The following is a 25,520-nucleotide window of genomic DNA, read 5'->3' as shown; positions in this document are numbered from 1 at the left end:
TATCCCTTCGCGCCTACATTTTTCAAATTTGCCGCCTTTTTCTACTGACAAGATCTGCTTGACCAGCTATACTTCGTCGATAGTTGACTTCTTATGTACCTATTCTGCGATCCTAATTAGCCTCATGCATGACTTTTTTTTAATTATTTTAATCATTATTTATATCCTTTGAAAACCGGAAAATAAAAATACTTTTATAAATCTTCCCATAATATTATTAAAAAATAATTAAAATACTAAAAATATTTTACTCACGTAAGTTTAGTTTCGAAGAATAACATACGCTTAAAATAATTCAAAAGAGAATGCTAAAATTATAAAATAAAAAAAAAACTGGCATTGTCGGGGTTTGAACCATGTATCTTAGCTACAATCTGATTTTTTTCAAAATAGAGGCTACGGGTGCCACGAGCACATGACAGTTGATGGTCGAAAACATTAGTTGCTTCTGAATGCCTTGTAATTCTTAATCGTTGCTCAAACAAGAATTTATTATTTAATTTCCAATCTTTTTTCAACAATAAACATTTCATCCGCTGCGCCCTCTAGGTTACTTTACTGTAACATTACGAATCTGCTGACATTTGACACTGACTTTAAGGTGACTTTAAGTACGTAAGTGTGCGTGAATGCAAGAAATTGCAATATTTTGCAGTTGGATTCCGGTAATAACGAAATGAGACAATGTTGAGTTGAACATGTCTCGATTTGGATGTAGTATTTTTTATAGTTTTCGCACATATCAACACATCTTATGAAACTTTGTATTTTGGGAGAAATAGTGAAAATCCACAATTCGTGCACAGTGACGCCATCTTTTGGCTGATAATCGGCATCCCATCCCTAGACATCCACCTTAAAGCAAAATTGGATAGGTGGAATACCACCCTCAGATATCCGAAAGGCTGACTGTCCAGAAATAGGAGCCCCACGTCGACTCAGGGAACGACACAAAAATTATCACGATATGCCTAGGATTTGCACGATCTGCCTGATCTCACGATCGGCCGTCGACATATGTTAATAACACGATACATTATTATATTATTAACAACGAATTTTCCCACTGAGAGGTCGTCGTTGTTCAAAAATACTAAAATTTCTTCACGATGTTTTCCTGACGTCGCCGACTCGTTCAGACTAGTTAAGGAATCTACGTCGACACATCGTTCGCGTGTTCTAGAAAACCATCTCGAGGGTACAACGCCATCTCGCGACAAATTGGGTAAACTTTGGAAACAGGCGTAGGGCGTAGACACAGACAAAACATCCTCCAGGCTGAGCATAGTCGCACTACCCCCGCTGCCACGCATACGGTAATTTTACTCCATTCCACTCCATTACTCCATGTTCGAGTCGAAAGTGTCTTTGTGTGACGTCCGTGTCTTTGAACGGACCAATCACGGCAGGGGACTTCGCTCATTTCGTCCCGCGTACCCCCGCATTTTTGGCATCATCGGTTGCATGAAATAATTGCTCTAAACTCGGTCCAGAGGATTCCTAGTCTATGGGCGTAGCCTCTGACCATGCTTACTTTGCACAAAATTGGCAGTCGGAATGCATGAATGTTTTAACTTAAAAATCTACTGATGCAAGTCCAACGTAATAATGTGAACTAAGGGTGGTATTCCACTTGTCCAATTTCTTTGTCCAATGTCAGTGCGTCTCACTCTCTCATTAAGCAAAATGTGAGAAGCAATACACATTGGACTAAGAAAATGGACATGTGGAATACCACCCTTAGATAATGATTAAAATGTGATAGTATTTATCAATATAAGCCAACTAATTTGGGGCTGCCTAGATCAATGAGAACGGGGTCCCTTTGTTTCACATAAAGTTTTAAGTCATAATGTATTGTTTTTTTTTTTTTAGAAAAACAAACAGCCTTTTACAAAGGCTTAAAGTTTCATATGTTACTAGGTTGACTATTACAATAAAGGTAGTAGGTTACTTAATTATAAATCACCCGAAGGTACAGTTGTGAATACTACACGCAAATAAAGTAAGAAAACAATGCAAAATATAACTACAAACAATTTTTCAATTACTAGAAAACAAAATATGCCGAACTTTGTTCTTGAAAACGGACAAACTATGAACAAAAATGTCTATATCATTAAGCGATTCATATACATATTACAAGTGCGCCTAAAGAAATAATTTTTAGCATACTGTGTGCCACAGGAAGAAATAGAAAAGGTAGGTTTAGAACGTGAGTGGAACCGAGAATTGTTTGTCATATTATCATTAATCCTAACTCTGAAACCGTTAACTTTTCAGGATTTTCGTAAGGTTATCCTGTAAATACGAGTAGGTTAGGTTTGTTTTATGGCAATTCTGAAAAGTTACGCGTTTCTGAACTAAACAAATTATGAGTAACGAAAATGCGGAGAAACAATACATTATGACTTAAAACTTTATGGGAAACAATAGAGACCCCAATTAGAACGTAACTATCCACTTGACCGTCCGACGACAGCATAGTATCCGAAAAAAATATGCTCTTAAGAGTGCTATTACATTTCGGGGTTGAGCGAGTTTAGGTATTTTACGCGCTGCGGCAGGCCGTGCGAGCTCAGTATTCCGATCCCTTCTACCACACTCGCACTACAATGATGGATTAAACATTCTTGATCCTTCGCGAAGCATATTGAAATCAACCATAACAACACTAACTGTACTTAACTTATAAAGTCCTAAAACTGTTATTTGGTAAGTACGAAAATACTAAATGCAGTGCAAATGTACATAGGGGCTGTTCATAAATTACGTCGTCTATTTTTGACCCCCCATCCCTCAAATCATCCAAAAATCATGCTTCGGATGACTCTGTTTCCTCCTACGTCATGCTACCATCATCCGATGTCCATGACCCCCTCCCCCCCTCCTCCCATTTGAAATGACGTAATTTATGAATAGCCCCATACTCGTACTTATGAACGTATATTACTCGAAAGAAATTATAGGTACTCGCTATTTATAGGTACTAGTTACAAGAAACTGAAGATACACAAGGTCTGATGATGGAGCTGGAAGGTGGCCACGGGTACCAGTCTATCATGTAACTAAACCACTTCGTGTTTGGGCTCGTTTGATTCGTCTAAACAAGATCTTTGACACGGAAGATACACAGGGTCTGATGATGGAGCTGGAAGGTGGTCACGGGTACCAGTCTCTCATGTAACTAAACAATTTCGTGTTTGGGCTCGTTTGATTCGTCTCAACAAGATCTTTGACACAAGACAGTACTCAGGGTCTGATGATGGAGCTGGAAGGTGGTCACCATTACCAATCAACCATACAACTAAACCACATCGTGTTTAGGCTCGTTTTATTCATCTCAACAAGATCTTTGACACTATATAGGTGATACTCAGAGTCTGATGATGGAGCTGGAAGTTGGTTACCGGTACCAATCAACCATGCAACTAAACCACTTCATGTTTAGGCTCGTTTGACTAGTCTCAACAAGATCTTTGACACTAGGTGATACTCAGAGTCTGATGATGGAGCCGGAAGGTGGTCACCGGTACCAATCAACCATGCAACTAAACCACTTCATGTTTAGGCTCGTTTGATTAGTCTCAACAAGATCTTTGACACTAGGTGATACTCAGAGTCTGATGATGGAGCTGGAAGGTGGTCACCGGTACCAATCAACCATGCAACTAAACCACTTCGTGTTTAGGCTCGTTTGATTCGTCTCAACAAGATCTTTGACACTAGGTGATAAACCAAACACGAAGCCCAAACACGGAGCCCAAACACGAAGTGGTTCAGTTATGTGATAGACAGGTACCCGTCGCCACCTTCGAGCTCCATCATCAGATCCTGAGTACTTTCTTGTGTCAAAGATCTTGTTGAGATGAATAAAACGTGCCTAAACACGAAGTAGTTCAGTTACATGATAGACTGGTACCCATGGCCACCTTTCAGTTCCATAATCAAACCTTGTGTATCTTCAGTGTCAAAGATCTTGTTGAGACTAATCAAACGAGCCCAAACACGAAGTGGTTTAGTTGTATGGTTGATTGGTACCGGTGACCACCTTCCGGCTCCATCATCAGACCCTGAGTACTATCTTGTGTCAAAGATCTTGTTGAGACGAATAAAACGAGCCTAAACACGAAGTGGTTTCATTGCACGGTTGATTGGTACCGGTGACCACCTTCCGGCTCCATCATCAGACCCTGAGTACTATCTTGTGTCAAAGATCTGGTTGAGACGAATAAAACGAGCCTAAACACGAAGTGGTTTAGTTGCATGGTTGATTGGTACCGGTGACCACCTTCCGGCTCCATCATCAGACCCTGAGTACTATCTTGTGTCAAAGATCTTGTTGAGACGAATAAAACGAGCCTAAACACGAAGTGGTTTAGTTGCATGGTTGATTGGTACCGGTGACCACCTTCCAGCTCCATCATCAGACCCTGAGTACTATCTTGTGTCAAAGATCTTGTTGAGACGAATCAAACGAGCCCAAACACGAATTGGTTTAGTTGCATGGTTGATTAGTACCGGTGACCACATTCCGGCTCCATCATCAGACCCTGAGTACTATCTTGTGTCAAAGATCTTGTTGAGACGAATAAAACGAGCCTAAACACGAAGTGGTTTAGTTGCATGGTTGATTGGTACTGGTGACCACCTTCCGGCTCCATCATCAGACCCTGAGTACTATCTTAAGTCAAAGATCTTGTTGAGCCGAATCAAACGAGCCCAAACACGAAGTGGTTTAGTTGCATGGTTGATTGGCACCGGTGACCACCTTTCGGCTCCATCATCAGACCCTGAGTACTATCTTGTGTCAAAGATCTTGTTGTGACGAATCAAACGAGCCCAAACACGAAGTGGTTTAGTTGCATGGTTGACTGGTACTGGTGACCACCTTCCGGCTCCATCATCAAACCCTGAGTACTATCTTGAGTCAAATAAATACATATAGAATGTCAGGTCGTTTCAAATATTTTTAATCCTGTCCGGTAGTTTATTAAACTGTACCATTATAAATTATAATACTATAAAAACAGTGCTAGGATCAAAGTCTCTCGTTGCGGTTTACACGCACACAGTATAGCGTTTTACACGGCGCCCGCCGCACACAATGATAAAAAACCTCGTCGTCGCCGTTGAAAATGTGCGGAGCCGACCGACACACGTCCTGCCTGTACAAGCTCTGCCGCGGCACTGAGCTGGTGAGCGCGCGTCATCGGTAATATAGAGTAGTTTTCAAAAAATTGCCAAAAAATTATAGTAGAATTTCATAAACACTAATGTATACCAACAGTATAAGCAAACGTTGCAGATTGCTTGAGTATGAAAATAACTTCGATATTAAGTAGATTTTCGTAGAAATTGACACTTGTTTCGGAGAGAAAATTGAGTTCGTTTTACTTTGATTTTCTCTTTCTCAAAGGTATGTAGGAAAAATATCGTTTGATATGCTTAAAGTACAGGGTATTAGTAATACAAAATAGCCAGGTTTAGCAGAGAAAACTTCTCAACATTTCCAAATAAAAGCTTGCCGTTCAGTGCTTCACGCGGTTTTTCGGAAACGACCATCAGAAAAAAATTCATTACTTATTTAATAAGTCCTTTTTCTAATATTTACAACGATATTTAAAAAGATAAGAAGACGCTTTTACTGGAACAAGTACTCATTGTTTCTAATAAGGAGCACAAAGTCCTGAATTTCGTCGACTAGTATCATCAATTTTGCATTATTTCGACTTTTCTTGTAAGAGCGCTCTTAACCGTCCGCGGGAACCTTACTATCCAAAGGGGTGGAAGAAAGAATTGATTTCAGAGCCATCTAACGGAATATTTCGGCATTATTTACTAATTCTCTTGATGCGACAATGTAGCCTAACTAAATAGTTAGCTCTAAAAAAAATTAGATGGCAGTGTAGTTATAATTTTTGTAGAAAGTTGTGAATGCGCTGCGCGGGGCGTGTGCGTCGCTAAAAAAACCCGGACGGTTGACAGGAAAACAGTCCCGCGGGCCGGACGGTTGAGTGGCTATGTAAGTTCTCGGGCATCCACTGCCCAAAACACTGGAAGTAGTCACTTTTTACAAGCTTTTATTTAGTTTCACCTGACCGTTGTCTGTCTGTGTGTAATCAAATCTTGCAAGTTAAATTTGATCCACTTTCCGGTTTCTGATTGAGCTGAAATTTTGCATACATACGTAAGTCGGGTCACAATGCAATATTATGGTGTCATATATCGATCTGATATCTGATCTGATGATGGAGACCGGAGGTGGCCATAGGAAAAATGTGATAAAACAACGAAACCTAATTGTGTTTGGGGTTTTTAGAATTGTCTTGATGAGCATTAGTTGCCTGTGGAAAAGTACAGTCGGCGATAAATTGCCAAAAACTTATTATGTATGTATATTTAGTATAATGTGCGTGTTTTATAATTGCTAACAGTTCATGTGCGGCGACGGGTCGTGCGTGCCGGGCGTGTGGGTGTGCGACGCGGACGCGGACTGCGCGGACGGCGCCGACGAGGGCGCGCACTGCGCCGCGCGCGCCTGCCCGCCCCGCCACTTCCGCTGCGCCTCCGGACGCTGCATCCCCAGAGACTGGCAGTGCGACGCCGAGGTCAGCTACACTAAACTAGTTGTAGCACAGCCCTTAGTAACACAGACTTGTAGACGCACCCTCATACACACGTCTGTAAACCCCCTAATCTTCATACACTCACCATTCATCACGTTATCCAAGCCAATCACTTAATCACCTCGCGCGCGCCATACTGGCAGTCCGATTCCGTTTGCCTATCGAGATGCAACGCCCGCGACCTTACGACAGTTTTCAGTGAGTGATCCCTTCCTTAGTTATTTCGTGTATATCACAGGACCATCCTCGGTTAAATAGTTTATTTATGTAACTGATTCATAATGAGAGGCATTCGTATGATCTTACTATGAAACTCGCATCGCTCGTGTTTTAAAGCCTAATTATGTACAGTTGCATAAAGTATACTTTTTCTACGACAGCGCAATAGCATCATCATTATCCTCCTCGCGTTGTCCCGGCATTTTTGCCATCTACATAATTAGGCATTAAAATACTCGTGTGATTCTTTGCCTACCCCACTCGTATTTTAATGCCTTTCATTATGTAGCAGTCACATAAACTAGTGATTAATTGATTGTGTTTAGGCGGACTGTCCGCTCCGCGAGGACGAGGCTGACTGCGGCACCGGCGCGCGTCCCGGATGCGAGGCGACGTACTTCCGGTGCGCGGACGGGCGCTGCATCCCGGGTCGCTGGCGCTGCGACTTCGAGGACGACTGCGGCGACTTCAGCGACGAGCTGCACTGCGAGCCCCGGAACTGCTCCGAGACTGAATTTAGGTAAAATAATGACTGGAAGCGGCCGCCATTTTGATGTTTTTAATTTCTGTAACGGTTGTGTTCTATTTGTCAGCACGAAGATATGTGGCACGAGGCAAACCGTTTCGTGTTGACAAATATGTCAGCACGAAACGGTTTGCCTCGTCTTTGGTGCGGACTGCTAAGGAATGGAATGCGCTCCCGCCATCTGTAGCCCCCGACAAATATATGATGTCGATCTCTTTAAAGCCAGAGTGAATATAGGCTATTACTGAACCGGTGAGCTCCATCTTAGGCTCTGTATTCACTTTCCATTGTTTGTTTAAGCCAAAATATGCTTAGAAGTCAGGTAATGTAGATTTTAGCAATGAGATTTACCTTTTACTAATATAACCTTTTAAATTTCACAGATGTTCCAACGGCGAGTGCATACGTGGCGCCCTACGTTGCTCCGGGGCGGCGGAATGTGCGGACGGTTCCGACGAGACTGGCTGCGCGCCTTTATGCGCTGCTAGAGCCAGGCCGTGCGGCAGACACAAGGACTGTGTGCTACGGTATGTACAACGCCATCTAGTTTACAAGTGTAGCAACACCGTGGCGCCCTACGGTGCTCCGGGGCGGCGGAATGTGCGGACGGTTCCGACGAGACTGGCTGCGCGCCTTTATGCGCTGCTAGAGCCAGGCCGTGCGGCAGACACAAGGACTGTGTGCTACGGTATGTACAACGCCATCTAGTTTACAAGTGTAGCAACACCGTGGCGCCCTACGGTGCTCCGGGGCGGCGAAATGTGCGGACGGTTCCGACGAGACTGGCTGCGCGCCTTTATGCGCTGTTAGAGCGCGACCGTGCGGCAGACACAAGGACTGTGTGCTACGATGCGTACAACGCCATCTAGTTTATAGGGGTAGCAACAGAAAATACAGATGGTTGTGCGGACAGGTGCGGGATCGATCGAGCGCTGGAGACAGTATCTCGCTCGCGAGATAGACGAACCGTCCTTTAGTACCAATATTAGACTTAGGGTCACTTGCACCATCCTACTAATCCGGGATTTACCTGCACTTACCATGGCTACCAGTGCAATTAGACACTGGTTTAACCGGTTAACTCCGGGTTAGTGGGATGGTGCAAGTGGCGCTTAGCCCGGTTAACGGTTAAACTTTAACCTCATCGAACGTTTTTTCCAATTCCAGCGAATGGTGGTGCGACGGGTCGGTGGACTGCGCGGACGGCGCGGACGAGGAGGCGTGCTTGGCGCCGCCCGCGCCGGCGTGCGGCGCGCGGCTCGCCTGCGCCGGCGCGGCGTGCGCGCCCGCCGCCTGGCGCTGCGACGGCCGCCGCGACTGCGTGGCGGGCGGCGACGAGGACGGCTGCGAGCGGCACAAGTGCCAACCGCCTATGTTCAGGTAAAACCCTATACCTCTGAAAATGTACTTGTTAATGCCGGTAGAACTAGATGGCAGCACTAACGAGCGCCGCGTGGCGCTGCGACAGGACGAGGGACTGAGGCGGGGAGAGGTGAGGAGGTGAGGAGGAGAGCGGCACGCGTGCCAACCTATGCCTATAGTGCCTATGTTCAGGTAAACAAAACCCTATCGCTGTACCAACTGCACAACTAGATGGCGGCACCATAGAGCGCCGGAGCGATGCACGGGGTTGCGACAGGAGACGGTAAAATATAGTGACCGTACGCGTTGGAGGGTCTGCCATCTTGTGGCCTGAATCGAAAACATATGTGCACATGTACATTGCCACAACTGAAAACCGCCGTGTCGCCGAAATAATTTTTAGCTTGTAAGATTTTACTATTGTATGTACGTTAGTTTGTAAGGTATATATCTATGGGCCTTAGTTGCGTGATAATAAATGATATTTGATTTGATTGTATTGCCAAAGCGAGTGCTACCATCTATCGTTCTCGTCGGTACGTTTCCTTGTGCAAAGTAGGTTCTGCCATATTGTGCGCTACATCGGAAGCATACACGACACATTTACACCTCGCGCCAAAAATCTGACGGCTCCTATGCTGCCTCCTATAATTCATGCACGGGGCCTATAGCGGGGGGAGATGAAGAGAGGTGAGAGAAATATGCTAGGCAACAGCCTATGTTTAAGAAAACAAATACTATGAAATGGGTTATTCGAGAGATATATATAACTCCGTATAAGATAAATAAAGTGTAAGAAAAAAACGTACCTCGGAAATCAAGCAAAAGTCATTCTCGAATAGATGGCGCACACACCTTTGGCCTATTCTCGGCTAGATGGCGTTGACGACACCGTTTGATATTTAACAATTTTAACACATATCAGTGAAAGAACATGGGTCATTATGGAACAATAAAAATTAAAAATCATTTATCCGTAAACATATTGTGATTAATTTATACATTTTTAATTTTAAGTTTTAATCGTGTGTCGATAGATGGCAGTAAATGTATCGTCACTACAAAATTTACTTTGGCAATAGCCCTCTATACTATCTATTCTCTTTGGTTATTATATTCCCTGTTTGATCCACAGATGCGGCAACGACTCGTGCCTGCCGTCGGCCCTGCTATGCGACGGCTACGTCGACTGCCCCGACGGCTCCGACGAGAACTCCATCATGTGTACGTACACGCCATCAGATATATCCGAGCGGACGATGTGCTCAAAAACATGTGATCACGCACTCTGACGCCTTGACTATATAGGCGTGCTCAGATAACAATCTTTTCGAGCGATGGCGCCATAACTTTTGGCCTATAGTAGATGGCGTTATTTTCAATATACAGGATAATTTTTGGACCGTTAGCCATATTATGTGAGGTGATTAGGTAGGCCATACTGAACAACTTTTTCTATGGGACCAACTCCGAAATGACATAATTTTTTTTGCCTGTTTCATACATTTTGGTCGAGTGGATGTCGACGTTTTCTATGGAAAGGCCAATTTTTGAAGTGAAAACTTCTTTAACGGCGCTGAGCACTTTTTGAGTTGGGGAAAAAATGATAAACTCGATTCAGCGTAACGCGTAACGTAACGCTGACGTCATGTGTCACGGACAATGTTATTCACCAAAGAACTTTAGTCATAACGTATCATAATCAGGTCAATTATTTAAAACTGGACTTTTATATTAAGCAATAAAGCTCAACGTTCTAATCTTGTACGGGCTGAAATACGAGGATCTCACAGTTACATTCTAACTTTATATCACTCAAATATAATTCAATAAAGCTACATCTTGATGAAATCGCTAATAAAAGTGAACTACTACTACTGGTACTGCTAGTACTGGTGAATAAAACTCAAAATATCATGACCAATATTTAGATGCGAGGTCTGCTAGGTAACTTTGCTGCTGCTAACAATTACTGCTCGAATTTTAAACAATTAACGCTACAAGTTTAAGCTCACTGGTCAGCAATTTCGGAACTAAAGTTTTTCAATAAAAAGGAGGATGGGTCAATAATACATAGTGCTGCAGACATTTTGGACTAGTCATTGAGTTTTCACTTCGGTCGGCACTCCCGGAGTGCAACCCGTTGTTTTTTTTTCTTTGCTAGTAAGTAGTAAATAAAATAGATAGATATAGGTAGGTGAAACGAAGTTCGCCGGGTCATCTAAGGCTGTCCCACAGGCTCCTTAGGCTTAGCCCTTAGGGTAACGATCGGTTTTCCTAGGATAGCGGTGCCGTCATATAGCGGCCGTCTCCTTACGAAATAATACGGCTAAATATGGATGTCGTAGTATTTGTATGGAGACGGCCGCTGTATGACGGCACCGCTATCCCAGGAAACCAGACCATTAGCACAGAAGAAATAATAGTACTACCGTACAGAAAGGACACTTCCTACAAACCCGAAGTTTGACAGCGATTCAGGGTCGAATCATGCTATCCCTTTCTAATATATGGCAGTATCCCTTTCAGCTATTTAGGGTTGTCAAAATTCAAGTGATTATCTTATCTGTGGTCGTGCACGCACAAGGAAGTCAAGTGGTGCCAACCCTAATAATTGCTCAGAGCAATGTTGAGCCGAGCGGAGCCGAGTTCGACCGAAGTCAGGAGTGTCTCCCCACTAGCATTCGGGTGTGTGTGTGAGGCTTAGGATGAGGTGTGACGGGCTACCTAGTTATACATAGAATTGTTAACAGGCAGCAGACGTTCATCGGAGTCGGTGTGTGACGCGGACGAGCGCATGTGCGGCGACGGCCGCTGCGTGCCCGCAACCGCAGACTGCGACACCGGTGCGTATTACACATATTATACATTATGTTTAGGAGAGTTACTTAGGGGTTGTGCACAAATCACGCGAGGTGTTTTCGGCTACTTTTTGACCTTTTTATATTTTTTTGAAATCTTTTCATTCGACCTAATTTTACGATAATTAGTATTTTATAGAGAAAAAAATAAATATTTTACAGGGATTCTGCCTGTCCAATTTCTTGGTCCAATGTGTATTTGCGTCTCACATTGTGATTAGTGAAAGAGTGAGACGCAATACACATTGGAAGAAATAATTAAGGTGGTTCGCCTAGGTTACTCAAAACTTAACTCTCGCTAGATGGCACCACATTTGCAAAATTTCAGATTTTATTTTTTTGTGAAATGGTCTTGGTATTTGTATACTTAAAAGTATGTTTCGCGCACTCTTTAAGTAAATATTGAACTATTAAAATAAACATTGAATACTTCATTGTGCAAAAACCACCTTTTTAATTCGACGGAGTGTTGCTGTCACGCTTTTTCCTACTATTACTCACACATGCAAACAGTGTTTCCGTGATCCTTGTAGTAGACAATTTCACACAACGTAAGTATGTTGCAATAGCGTAACGGTATGTTCGTGGAAATACGTGCAAGAGGATTGGGGTTCAAGACTGGTGCGAGTAGGTAATTTCTTTTTGTTTCTCCTTTGTGTTATCTTACCTTTAAACGAGCAATTATTATATAGGTATATAATTATTTATTTATAAATTTGGATGGTATCAGAAACGACTCTAACGATTTCGTTGAAATTTGCTATAAGGGGTTTGATCTCTTAGCTAGGTCTATGAGAAAACGCGCATTTTTGAGTTTTTGTTTTGTAAGCTTTGGTCGGTCTCCCAGATATTCAATCTCCGCTTGGCAACTAATCCCAGAATTGGCATGCGCACTAGTTTTTACGAAATCGACTGCCCTGACCTTCCAACCCAGAGAGTAAACTTATTTGGATTAGTCCGGTTTCCTCACATTGTTTTCTTTCACCGAAAAATAGGTATCGGTGTATAAATAGGTAGGTATCAAATGCTATTTCGTTCAAAAGTTCGAAAAATCATTGGTACGAGCCGGGGTTAGAACCCGCGACCTCCGAATTGCTTTCCGCTAGGCCAGCAGCGCTTCCCCCACATACTCAGTGTTATCAGGTTTTTTTAAAATCAAAAACGATTACTTATGAAAGCAGAAGAATATAAATGATCGTATTAGATTTATAATTGTTACATATTTGCCGTAACTTATTTTTAAAATGTGTTTATCAATTAAAAGACACGTCAAGACTGTTTACCTTATTTCTAATGCTAAAAAAACAAACTATAGTAATAATTGTGTTTATCATTCATAGACAAAATCCATTATTTTTAACCACAGGAAATTTTATACACTTTTTTTTAGGGTTCCGTACCCAAAGGGTAAAACGGGACCCTATTACTAAGACTTCGCTGTCCGTCCGTCCGTCCGTCTGTCACCAGGCTGTATCTCACGAACCGTAATAGCTAGACAGTTGAAATTTTCACAGATGATGTATTTCTGTTGCCGCTATAACAACAAATACTAAAAACAGAATAAAATATAGATTTGAATCCCCCATGGGGCTCCCATACAACAAACGTGATTTTTGACCAAAGTTAAGCAACGTCGGGAGTGGTCAGTACTTGGATGGGTGACCGTTTTTTTTTGCTTTTTTTTGTTTTTTTTTTTTTTGCATTATGGCACGGAACCCTTCGTGCGCGAGTCCGACTCGCACTTGCCCGGTTTTTGTTGCAGTGAGGATGTCCTGATTGTAAAAATCAGAGAGATAATTTCTAATTATCTTTGTAAAAATAAAAGAATACGTGTAGCCCATACTTAATAATCGATTTATGATAATAAGAAAAATTAAATAAAAATAAAAAAACAATACGAAATTTAGGTGTAACAAAAATACAAAAAGTTATGTTCCAGCATACAATGACTGGGGATCGAACCGGGAATCTTCCGTTTGCAAGCAAAAAAGCGACTGTTTGCATAACACGCCATCATAGTTCTTAGCTAAGCTGACGAACTTCTCGCTTAGGTCAATTAACTACCTGTCAAATATCAGTGTCAACAAAATTGCACTAAACATGACGGCACTCCAAATTCGAGCCGTGGTCAGCCCGGCAACGTCGGAAATGGTATGGCAACGTCGCAAATGTATCTGTACACGACATTTGTGACACACACATACGTAAAATTGATGAAAAGTTAACTATGATTTTTGCATGATTTCTGTATGAAACATTGTTTTCCTGTTAATTTCGCGCAAACGAATATTCGAAAGAAGATAAATGCGGAAATATTTGTGTACTAATAGTGTGTAGTTACTTAATGAGCTTTGATTGAATTTTGTATGAAAAGCGAACCACCTTAAACAGATGGAATACCAAAGACGTAGTGCGCGCAAAGTTTACTCAATTGCTCACTAGATGTCGCTGTCACTACCGTAAACTAGCGAACGAAGTGTCGACGTAACTCATACTAGAGTTTGATTCAAACCGTCTATCGATTTGTGTTGTCCATAACACTTATTTGTTTTAGGTAATTTTTGATGTCTGATGCGTCATTTAAGACGTCATAGACTCGTGACTGAAAAAAAAGTATAGGTGCAGCGGGACTATTTCGACTGCGGAATAATTACAACTAATCGAAATATCTTCCATGTTTTACATTATTATTATTACCTAGAGTGACATATTATATGTCCAGATCAGGGATGTTGCGGATGCAGATTTTTTGACATCCGCGGATGCAGATATTTAAAGCCTCACATCCGCGGATGCGGATGTCAACATTTGGTTCTTAAAAAACGTCAAATATTACATTTTTAGCATATTTTATTTTAAAAAACGAAACGTTTAGTTGAGCAAGAATATAGGTGCGTTTTATTTAATAAACTGTAACTTGGCCGACTTTTCGGGATCTAGACGATTTCATTATATATAATGACGAAATTACCTAGCACTTACGCCGCCGGCGCCGCCGCTAATACGTTCCTGTTACTGGCGTGGTCGACATCCGCAACATGCGGATGCTCCGCATCAAATTTATGCGGATGCGGATGCAGATGCGGATGTTCCGCGGATGCGGATGCGGATGCGAATATCCGCAACATCCCTGGTCCAGATAGCTAAAAAGATGTGTTGTGTGAGACTCTAGTTAATAACGTAAAACATGGAAGATATTTCGATTAGTTGTCGAAATTGTCTCGCTGCACCTTATCAAATCCCTTTGTCCAATGTGGACTGCATCTCACACTTTGCTTTAATGCGAGAGTGAGACGCAATGACATCGGACAGATGGAATACCACCCTAAGCGACAGCGACATAAGGCGACGTTGGGGAGGTAAGCAATGACAGATTATGTTTTGTACGCAGGCGAAGAGGGTCCGTGCACTTGGCGCTCGTGTTCCCAGGTGTGCATACCGAAACACGCACACAACCACACTTGCAAGTAAGTACCTGCCGGCCTAGCCAAGATGATAATCGCTATCGCTTCGAAAACGAAACGCTTTGTGTCTCTCTATCACTCTTCCATATTAGTGTGACAGTAACAGTTGCGTATCGATCGCTACGGAGCGTAAGCGATTGGCTACGTGGCCTGGGCCATTTTATTTAAAGTTGTCCCCCACACTTTTTTTTCAAAATTGGGATTTTTATGTTATTTCTACTCAGAATCATGAGCTCTTTTGATTCTAATAGGAGAAAAAAAGTGTCCCAAGATTTCCATACATTTTTCGATCTTTCCATTCCGAAACCGCCATACAAAGTCTATGAAAAAATGGTAACGGGGAATAACCTTGGGACACTTTTTAGGGTTCCGTACCCAAAGGGTAAAACGGGACCCTATTACTAAGACTTCGCTGTCCGTCCGTCCGTCCGTCCGTCCGTCTGTCCGTCTGTCACCAGGCTGTATCTCACGAACCGTGATAGCTAGACAGTTGAAATTTTCACAGTAATGTATTTCTGTTGCCGCTATAACAACAAATACTAAAAACAGAATAAAATAAAGATTTAAATGGGGCTCCCATACAACAAACGTGATTTTTGACCAAAGTTAAGCAACGTCGGGAATGGTCTGTACTTGGATGGGTGACCGTTTTGTTTTGCTTTTTTTTTTTGTTTTTTTTTTTGCATTATGGTACGGAACCCTTCGTGCGCGAGTCCGACTCGCACTTGCCCGGTTTTTTCTCTCCTATTAGGATAGAAAGAGCTCGTGATTCTGAGTAGAAATAACATAAATAATCCCAGTTTTGAAAAAAAGTGTAGGGGACAACTTTAAATAAAATGGCCCACCTACACCACTAAGCACACAATGCCGCTAATTTGAAGTCAACAAAATGTACTTACAATGCAAAACTAAACTTGTATTCGTACAAAATGCACTGTAAGTGGAAAGTTTCGTACAGAGAAATAGGAAAATGCTAAACTGACATAATGTTATTGCAAATATTCAATTATATCTGGGGATAGGGATGGAAAAATTTGACAGAAGAGAAAATTTTGGATCGTTTAAATGGTTCGTTTCTAACGTAAAAAAAGTACACCACAGTCGGCAATGTGTCAATATGATTTTTAGGGTTCCGTACCCAAAGGGTAAAAACGGGACCCTATTACTAAGACTCCGCTGTTCGTCTGTCACCAGGCTGTATCTCATGAACCGTAACAGCTAGACAGTTGAAATTTTCACACATGATGTATTTATGTTGCCGCTATAAATACTAAAAACCGGGCAAGTGCGAGTCGGACTCGCGCACAAAGGGTTCCGTACCATAATGCAAAAAAAAACAAAAAAAAAGCAAAAAGAAAACGGTCACCCATCCAAGTACTGACCCCTCCCGACGTTGCTTAACTTTGGTCAAAAATCACGTTTGTTGTATGGGAGCCCCATTTAAATCTTTATTTTATTCTGTTTTTAGTATTTGTTGTTATAGCGGCAACAGAAATACATCATCTGTGAAAATTTCAACTGTCTAACTATCACGGTTCGTGAGATACAGCCTGGTGACAGACGGACGGACGGACGGACAGCGAAGTCTTAGTAATAGGGTCCCGTTTTACCCTTTGGGTACGGAACCCTAAAAACAGAGTATAATAAATATTTATATGGGGTTCACATACAACAAACGTAATTTTGTTGCCGTATGGCACGGCACCCTTCGTGTGCGAGTCCGTCTCGCACTTGGCCGGTTTTATCTGTTTTAATTTATATTTATTACAAAAAAACATTATTACAGTAGATATGGTCCTATTTTCCCGCACTAGTGCGTAAAATAGACCTTTTCGTGCGTATGTCAAAAGTTTCAAGGGCCATATGTACTGTAAAACGTTGTACGATACTCGTGCGAATAGGTAATTCGCAACTCGTGTCGATTTAAAACACTCCCTTCGGTCGTGTTTTAATTAATCGCCACTCGTTTCGAATTTCCTCTTTTCCGCACTTGTATCGTAAATAACTATTTTGACATTCTACTTTTTTATAGATGCTTGGAAGGCTACAAACATAGACAGTTGCCGGATAACACTTGGAGTTGCGAAGCGATTGGTAAGCATCTATACGATACCTACCTACCTATACCTGACCCTAACTACCTATACCTACGTATATACCTGTGGTAGATTGATAGTTATAGGACCCACATATTTCAAGAAGATATTTGACTATTTCATGAACTTGGCAATGCTCCAATGCCATGGGTTGAGATCGAACCAGCGTCTTCGGCATTTGCGGTAGGCGCCATAACCATTAGGCTACCTAAATCACGGCGATATCGGTTGACATTTCTTGAGTGCAATTGTTCGCTGGAGGCTTTGGTGACTTTTTAGGGTTCCGTACCCAAAGGGTAAAAACGGGACCCTATTACTAACACTCCGCTATCTGTCCGTCTGTCTGTCACCAAGATGTATCTCATGAACCGTGATAGCTATTAGGCGGTTGATATTTTCACAGATGATGTATTTCTGTTGCCGCTATAACAACAAATACTAAAAACAGAACACAATAAATATTTAAGTGGGGCTCCCGTACAACAAACGTGATTTTTTGCCGTTTTTTGTGTACCTAATGGTACGGGACCCTCAGTGCGCGAGTCCGACTCGAATTTGGCCGGTTTTTACATTCAATATTTCATTATAGGTGAGAAGGCGCAAGCAATAGTGGCCGTCAACGGGTCCCTCCGCGCCTGGGAGCTCACGAAGAGAGAAAAGGACTCGCGGGTGCTGTATATAGCGGGTGACGAAAGGTATGGCATTATAATCAGTGGCGTAGCTAGGGGTGGCGGCGGGGGCGGTCCGCCCCCTAAATGGGTGACACCCGACCGTGAACATCAGTAGTTCCACCTATAAACATTCGTAAAATCATGTAAAATTAAAGCGATGGAGTAAATCCTGAGCTATTTAACATAAATTACAATTACTCTTTAAATATATTTTACAATTTTGATTGAATTTTGAGGTGACACCCACAATTTCCGCACCGGGTGACACCCATGCTAGCTACGCCACTGATTATAATGAGTTTGAAAATTGTGACCTGTAATACGTTATTACCAATAAATGTGACGTTTTCAACCAGAAGGTACCACATTGTCGGACGTTGATAAGGTTGATTTCAAATTGAAGGAAATAGCGCCTTATTGACAACCGACAAGTACCCTTTTGGTTGAAAATGGCAATGTCTATGTCTAATTTTCTTGATATAGACACAGGTTATGTACTGTATTTATTTCTCATTGAAAAAGCGATTACCTATCTTTTTAACCTTTTGAACAAATAGGCGTCTTAACTAGTAAGTGTTATGGCGTACGCTATCAAAGTAACCTTCACACTTTCAAGTAAGGTTTACATTAGCTAGCTTGCGCCCGTGACGTTGGTGTGTGAGAGACGTTTTTGTTTATGACTTAAAGCGTTCAAAGACAAAGCGGTTATTAAACATTTACAGACTTTGTGTTAAAAAGGAGGGGGGAGGAGGGGGGTGCGGCGAAACTGTTCCTTTCGGGCATTCGCGGTTCTATTCGGCTCAGCATTGCTCCGAGGAATTATTAGGGTTGGCACAACCTTGACGTCCCTTTGCGTGTACGACCACAGACAACATAATGACTTGAATTTTGACAACCCTAAATAGCCGAAAGGTATAGTGCCATACATTAGACTGAGACAGCATGATTCGTCCTTGAATCGCCTGTCAAACTTCGGTTTTGTAGGAAGTTTACTAGTACTATTAACTTATACTGTGGTTAAAATTCATGTTTGTTCCAGTACCGAAATAACATCGATCACAACTGCCCTTGTTGGTAACTCCTGGCTGGTATGGTGGTCGGACACTTCAGGAAAACTGTCCACTATAGACGCCACACACGCGCTGCAAGCGGACTCCACCACCGTCGTCCGCCCGCCCGTCAGGGTCATAGTGAGTACAATGCCATACAATACAAATGTACGCTACAAGCGGAAACAACTACCGTCGTGTCAGGGTCATTGTGAGTACAATACTATACAACACAACTGTACGCTACAAGCGGAAACAATTACCGTCGTGTCAGGGTCATAGTGAGTACATTACTATACTATACAACACAATGGGGTTGGCAACTGTCAATGGTTTGCATAGATGGCGCCATCATAGCTTGCCCCTTTTTCTATGAGAGGCTTAAAGGCCTGGCATCCAGGGCATAAAATTCCATGAAAAAAATTGACACAATTCTGGGGATTGCCAGGGCAAGCTATGCTGGCGCCATCTGCTAAATACTTGGACCGGCCAACCCCATTGGTTGTTGTGAAGCTTCGGCTGTCAAGTGTCAACTATAGACTTATCCTACGCGCTACAACCAGACACTACCCAGCATCATATGTATTTTTAGGGTTCCGTACCCAAAGGGTAAAACGGGACCCTAAAAAACGGGTCCGTCCGTCCGTCCGTCCGTCCGTCCGTCTGTCACCAGCCTGTATCTCACGAACCGTGATAGCTAGACAGTTGAAATTTTCACAGATGATGTATTTCTGTTGCCGCTATAACAACAAATACTAAAAACAGAATAAAATAAAGATTTAAGTGGGGCTCCCATACAGCAAACGTGATTTTTGACCAAAGTTAAGCAACGTCGGGCGTGGTCAGTACTTGGATGGGTGACCGTTTTCTTTTTGCATTTTTTCCGTTTTTTTTTTTGCTTTATGGTACGGAACCCTTCGTGCGCGAGTCCGACTCGCACTTGCCCGGTTTTTTTTATTGATAGGCCTACTGTCCACGGAAGCGTAGCTGCATAGAGGCGACGTTGCCGCTCCGTGGACAGAGTTGTGCGGTTTTGTATGTAGGCTGCAAGCAAGCGTACACCAAGCGTACAATGACGAATACGCGTCTATGCAGCTACGCTTCCGTGGACAGTAGGCCTTATCTTTATTATCACATTATAAAGTAATTGAATATCTACAGGTTCAAGACACGGCTATTATACGGGGTGTGACCTTCGACTGGGTGTCCGGACGTCTCTACTACACGGCTGTTACTAAAGGTACGGCGTTTACAGTCTGGAACCAGTACGGGCATTGTGGAGTTTTAGCAAAAACTTATTGCTAAATAATATTTCTATATCTCGTACATAGAGTAATTCGCCAGTAACTGGCCGATTTTAGTATAAGGTGGCCAGTTATTGAAACCTTATACTAAAATGAATTCTATTTGTAGGTGAATAGAATTCTTTTTTTAGTTTAGGGCGGCCAGTTTCTGGCGAATTAGGGCTGATTCAGACGGCGCGCGAACTCCCAAGCGATTTTAGTTACATTACGGACTGTCGGTTACGTCCAATTCGCCCGATCGATCAAAAACCGCAATGTAATTAAACTCGCATGCGATTTCTCGCACGGTCTAAATTAGGCTTACCCTACAATGATTTTTTCACCTCAGCAGTTCGAACCAGGGTACTTTGCTTCTTAAAAACAGTGAGCAAAATGCGATTTTGCTCACTGAATCATTCAAGTGACCTTTATAGTCCAATGTCATTTCAACATGCGGGGTCTAATACAAGTTCGATATACTTGGGTTCTATTATCTCTGTCCCTCTAGGTATGTTCTCACTGCTTAGGGTGAAAAATTTTGTGTACTACACGAGATCAAAGTTATTTACATCTCGTGCGCTTTTGAATCCCTTACTACGCTCAAGATTCTAAATTAGATTCACTCTAAATAAGCACTCGAAGAAATATCAAACTTTGATCTCTTGTTGTACAAAATATGTAACTATTTAAATATTTTGTAAATAATTCTTGAAGGCGGAGATGGCGAGGGATATTCGCACGGCGGTTACGGTGCGGTGTACGTGTGCGCGCCGGACGGCCGGCGGCGCGTCACTCTCATGCGGCGCAAGAACGCCGAGCCCGACGATATCCTCATACATAACGCCACCAGGTGTGTTTATACTTCAATGATGTCGCTTAGATGTAGTAGGTGTAGTGTAGGGACGCCCGGCCGGAAGCAAGCGGGCTGTCGATCGCTTGTCGCGTTCATTCAGCCCGGTTCCCTGGAGTTAGAGCTGCAGGTTACTGTCCCGGCGGCATTCCCACACTATTCTCCTCAAGTCTTCTTGTTTTCCTGCAGAACAGAAGGACATCTTTGAGTTCGACGTCCTTTAGTTCGGTTTCTTCTAGTGTGTCTCTACCGAATGTATTACATATATCGCGGTGCCGCGTACATAGTACATTCTGCTAGTAAGTGTAAGCTAGTCTCCTCCTTACCGCAATGTGGACAGGAGGCGTCTCTACTAATTTCCATTATATGATGTCGCTTAGAACAATGGATATATCCATTTAGAAGAGTGTTTCTATCACTATCAGTGGATAGTGATAAAGGACTGTGCTCACCGTAGACGTGCCGTTTGCGTTGTAATATACATAAGAGACGGCACACTGCTTGCGTGACGTGTGCGTGCACTGCGCTAACTTTTTAGCACACACGCATGTCTACGGATACGTAGGCGGTGTGATGTGGTCTTTAACTACGCACACGCTGGCGGTGTGATCTGGTCTTTAGATCATGTTCAATGTATTCTTCTCCGACATAATAGATACATAGCAACATATAGATAGCTGTTGGATCTCCATAACATAAATAAATAACATATTAAATAAATAGTATTTTATGCAACAGTTTTATAAGAGGGGTCAAAAAAGTGAGTGGCGTGGGTAACAATGTGAGCCGAAGGCGAACATTGTTAATAAATACGCCATGAGCATTTTTTGACTACTTAATACAACGTTGCATACAATGCTTTTTCTATGAGTAGGCAATATTAAATAAAATACAAAAAATTATAAACAAAATTTTATTTATGAGAAAGTCAATGTAAATTTTGTATAGTAGGTATTACTATTATGTATGTAGCTCTTGTCTGCGACAAGCACCCATAATACCAAATATTACTGCAACCTGTAACAAGAAAAAGGAGAGTTAAATAATATTCAGTTTCAATGCAAAAATATAAAATGTACATAAATATAGCTCGTTGTACTGTGTACCCTAAAAATGTGTATCAAAATTTTTTATAACATATACCAACCTTGCTTAAAAGATAGATCTGATCCGGTGCTTCCAATTAGTCTTTGAAAATACACCAAAGACGTTTTCAGAGAATGACGAAGTTTTGTGCTCCAATCTTCACGCCATACACTTCTCATAAGATTTGTCGTATAGGTGCTGAGATTTAGTACTTAGGCAACAAATTTTCGGTCGCTGCTTGTGCTGCAGCGGATATTTTTTCAGGTGTAGAAACAATGTAATCCTCTTTGTCCATTTTCAACACTTTTTACGAACGCAAAACAAATAGTAACGCAAAGTACTCAAAGAACAAGAAATTACCGGGAAAGGCGGGAAACGAGAAACAATTGAAACAAACGAGTAATGTCTATGGTTATGTTTTTTTTAAAGCCGTTACACACTACCGCACCGCACCAGGGTCGTGGTGCTGTAGGGTATAAAAGTATTTTATTATGTTGGTAGCAATGAACTCAGTACAAATTTGTTTCTTTTTTAATAAAAACCGTATGCATTCAATCGTTTGTCACGTTGGTAGCAATGTACCGGTATGTGGCACCTGCTACCACGCTAGCTTACCGTATCGTTATGTCTCTAAAACGACACAAGTGTTTTTTTGGCAATAGACTATAGACTTTTAAGGAGTATTAATAATGTATGCCCTTATATGTTCGTTCGTGACTATGTAAATGACAGATAAAAGTACCCGAGTAGAAAAATAAATAAATAAGCATGTTCCGTTGGTAAGCTTCAGTCCTTCGGCCCTACGCGGTGCTTGGCAGACCTAGACGTTCACCGTCGGCTTGCAAAACAATTTCACCTCTAGGTTATGTCCGGCCGAGAGTATAACCTGAGGTAACGGTAGCGGCACCACAAATATACTGACACATTCCCGCTTATAATCAGGCTAGCTGTGCTACCACCGTGATTCAAAACATTAGACTGAGGGTCTCTAAACTATCATATGCAAGAAGCTATAAACAGGGTGGAAAGATAAGTCGGGCCCTGGAGGGAAATTACCTTAAATCCTTAAGCTGGCTCATTTTACTTAAAGGAGACATTCCTTTATTTTTAAAAAGAAACAAAATTGCATTGCCTGCCGTAATACTGGCTACTTTGTCTGTGGCCCTTATATTATTCCTACATCTTAATTACTGACTAAAGTCTCATTTGTTGAATGCTTTTTACTCTTTTCCCTACAGACAAATATTCTGGTCGGACCGCGGCGCCACCCCGGGCATCATGGCGGCCGGGCTGGACGGCGCCGACCCGCGCTGGCTCGTCAAGCGCCGCGTCCGGCGTGTGACAGCCCTGGCTCTATCTACAGACAGACTGTACTTCGTGGACGCGTACTACGACACGCTGGAGAGTGTCAAGTTCGATGGCAGCGCTAGGGTTGTGCTAGCCACGTTCACTAAGCGGCCCGCTGGCGCGCCCGCGCTACATCTACCTAGCGGTATAGGTGAGTATAGTACATTGTAGGAGAGGACGGAAAACCGCCAAAAGATGGACGAGTGAGTTCGAGGGCCGACACGTTAGTGGAGGCCCTCGAATAATACGAGTCCATCTTTAGCGTTTCCGGCCGAGGCATTACATAGTGCTTTTCACGACTACTGCGAGGAAATAAGAAAACATTTAAATAACTATAAGTACTAGCCCGCGATTTCTCTGGTAGCAAATTACTAGCCACTGCCTGTACTGTCTCTTGAATTTCGGTACCTAGGTGCGTCAGCGTAAGGATATCATTTTCTTCACTAGAAGAACTCATTTTTATAGCAAGCGCGTTTCTTATATTTTTTAGTCAAACACAATTTACACTATCCAATTCAGTAAGTATTTTCAGATCCCGCCTTTTTTACTTTTTTTACCACTTTTAAGAGGCGTTTTTCTGTTATTTGCTTCAAACCGACTCTAAAATTAGAGTCGGTTTTACTTTTATAGCTGTTTGCGTTTTTGCTAAAAAAAACACAAACAGCTATAAAAGTAAAAAGCGCCTTAAGCGTGAACTGAATGGATAATTGTTAAAAAAAAATGAAGTGAATGGTTTTGACATTTCTTTTTTTTAAACAAGAAATTGGTTCTATAAATAACCTAATTTTATTTTTGAAGGAAAAAGTTGCGCAAAAAAAGACCTTTTATTGTTTTTTATGTTTTAAATTATACTCATTGCTGTAGCGAACTGTCACCAATGACAGATGATGATAACAATGAAACATTGTAGTAGTGGTAGTTCAGGTGCTACAGCTATTGCCTACTTTCCAGCTTGGTTTTAGACCATCTATTGCCACATTTCCGAACAGTGGCGTGAAAACCTAATAGTCACAGACTACGCGGATACCACACGACGAGCGCGAGATCATCACACATAGGCGCAATGTTACAAGTAACTTAACTACTCTGTGGCAACAGTAGTAGGACACAGACTACACAAACACCGTTTTTATACAAACAGCGTTAGTTGCAGTTTCTAAAGTAAGATGCTATTCTGTGGTCACATTACTGAGTTGTGTGAGTATGAGTGCTGATTCATATAATGTCCTCCCATCTTTTTGAGTAAAGCACTATCTTGGCCTCAAGAGGATTGCAGCGCTCTTTTCCAAGAAGAAGAAATAAATACGTATTCGAGTGGCTAGGGTTTCTCAAACCGCCATCGAAACAGCTGTCGTTTATTTAGACATACCCTTAGTTAAGCCTTTTAGGTCCACTTGCACCATCCCACTAGCTCGGGGTTAGCCGGTTAAATCTGGAATCACCATGGTCACCAGTACAATTTGACACCGGGTTAACAGTTTAAACCCGAGGACGGTGCAAGTGGGGCTTAGTTAGCTAAAAGGTCATTTTTGTCGACAGGCAACTCGACATACAAGCCATTCCCAGTGCCCACGGAGTCCTGCGCGCGCCTGGCGGCGTGGGAGGAGTGGGTGTGGTGCGCGGGGCGGCGGGGGCTGGCGCGCCTCCCGCGCCGCCCCGCCGCCCCCGCCGTCGCCCCGCGCGCCGCCCTGCCCGTCTCCGCGCTCGCCGTGGTGCACCCGCAACTATGTAGGGCTGCTGGTGAGTAGACACAGACTACGCAGATACCGCTCGACTAGCGCCATAATATCACACTTAGGTGCAATTTTACAAGTCATTTTGCTACTCTATGGCAACGCAGTACCACAGACTTAAAAGAGGCCGCATTTTCGAAGAGCTCAAGTTGCAGTTAGACATAAAATGCTATTCTGTGGCAAAAGTGCCAAATGCTACGAAGACGCTGATCGACAACCGTAAAACCAACACACGTATAGGTGCAATTGTACTGAGTTGCGTACACTATTACATACTTCGGGTGGAGCGCAGGCGCCACGGCCCGTGCCTCTTAACTATAGACGGTCAAGCAAATCTTGTCAGT

General features: G+C 42.5%; 1 protein-coding gene across 1 annotated transcript in view; it reads left to right on the top strand.

Moving 5' to 3' along the window:
• The window catches only part of LOC134674191 (prolow-density lipoprotein receptor-related protein 1), a 154,348-nt gene that overhangs the window by 103,203 nt on the left and 25,625 nt on the right, over positions 1–25,520 (top strand). The window contains exons 71-84 of the mRNA XM_063532248.1: positions 6,438–6,611; positions 7,175–7,368; positions 7,758–8,066; positions 8,542–8,754; positions 9,872–9,960; positions 11,490–11,582; positions 14,989–15,064; positions 17,094–17,155; positions 17,747–17,852; positions 18,868–19,018; positions 20,039–20,117; positions 20,875–21,010; positions 23,335–23,594; positions 24,983–25,183. Coding sequence (XP_063388318.1) covers positions 6,438–6,611; positions 7,175–7,368; positions 7,758–8,066; positions 8,542–8,754; positions 9,872–9,960; positions 11,490–11,582; positions 14,989–15,064; positions 17,094–17,155; positions 17,747–17,852; positions 18,868–19,018; positions 20,039–20,117; positions 20,875–21,010; positions 23,335–23,594; positions 24,983–25,183 — 2,143 coding nt within the window. The remainder of the gene's footprint in view (positions 1–6,437; positions 6,612–7,174; positions 7,369–7,757; positions 8,067–8,541; positions 8,755–9,871; positions 9,961–11,489; positions 11,583–14,988; positions 15,065–17,093; positions 17,156–17,746; positions 17,853–18,867; positions 19,019–20,038; positions 20,118–20,874; positions 21,011–23,334; positions 23,595–24,982; positions 25,184–25,520) is intronic.

This window comes from Cydia fagiglandana, chromosome 19 (assembly GCF_963556715.1).
Source record: "Cydia fagiglandana chromosome 19, ilCydFagi1.1, whole genome shotgun sequence".
NCBI lineage: Eukaryota > Metazoa > Arthropoda > Insecta > Lepidoptera > Tortricidae > Cydia > Cydia fagiglandana.
This window is presented reverse-complemented; position numbering and strand designations above follow the sequence as displayed.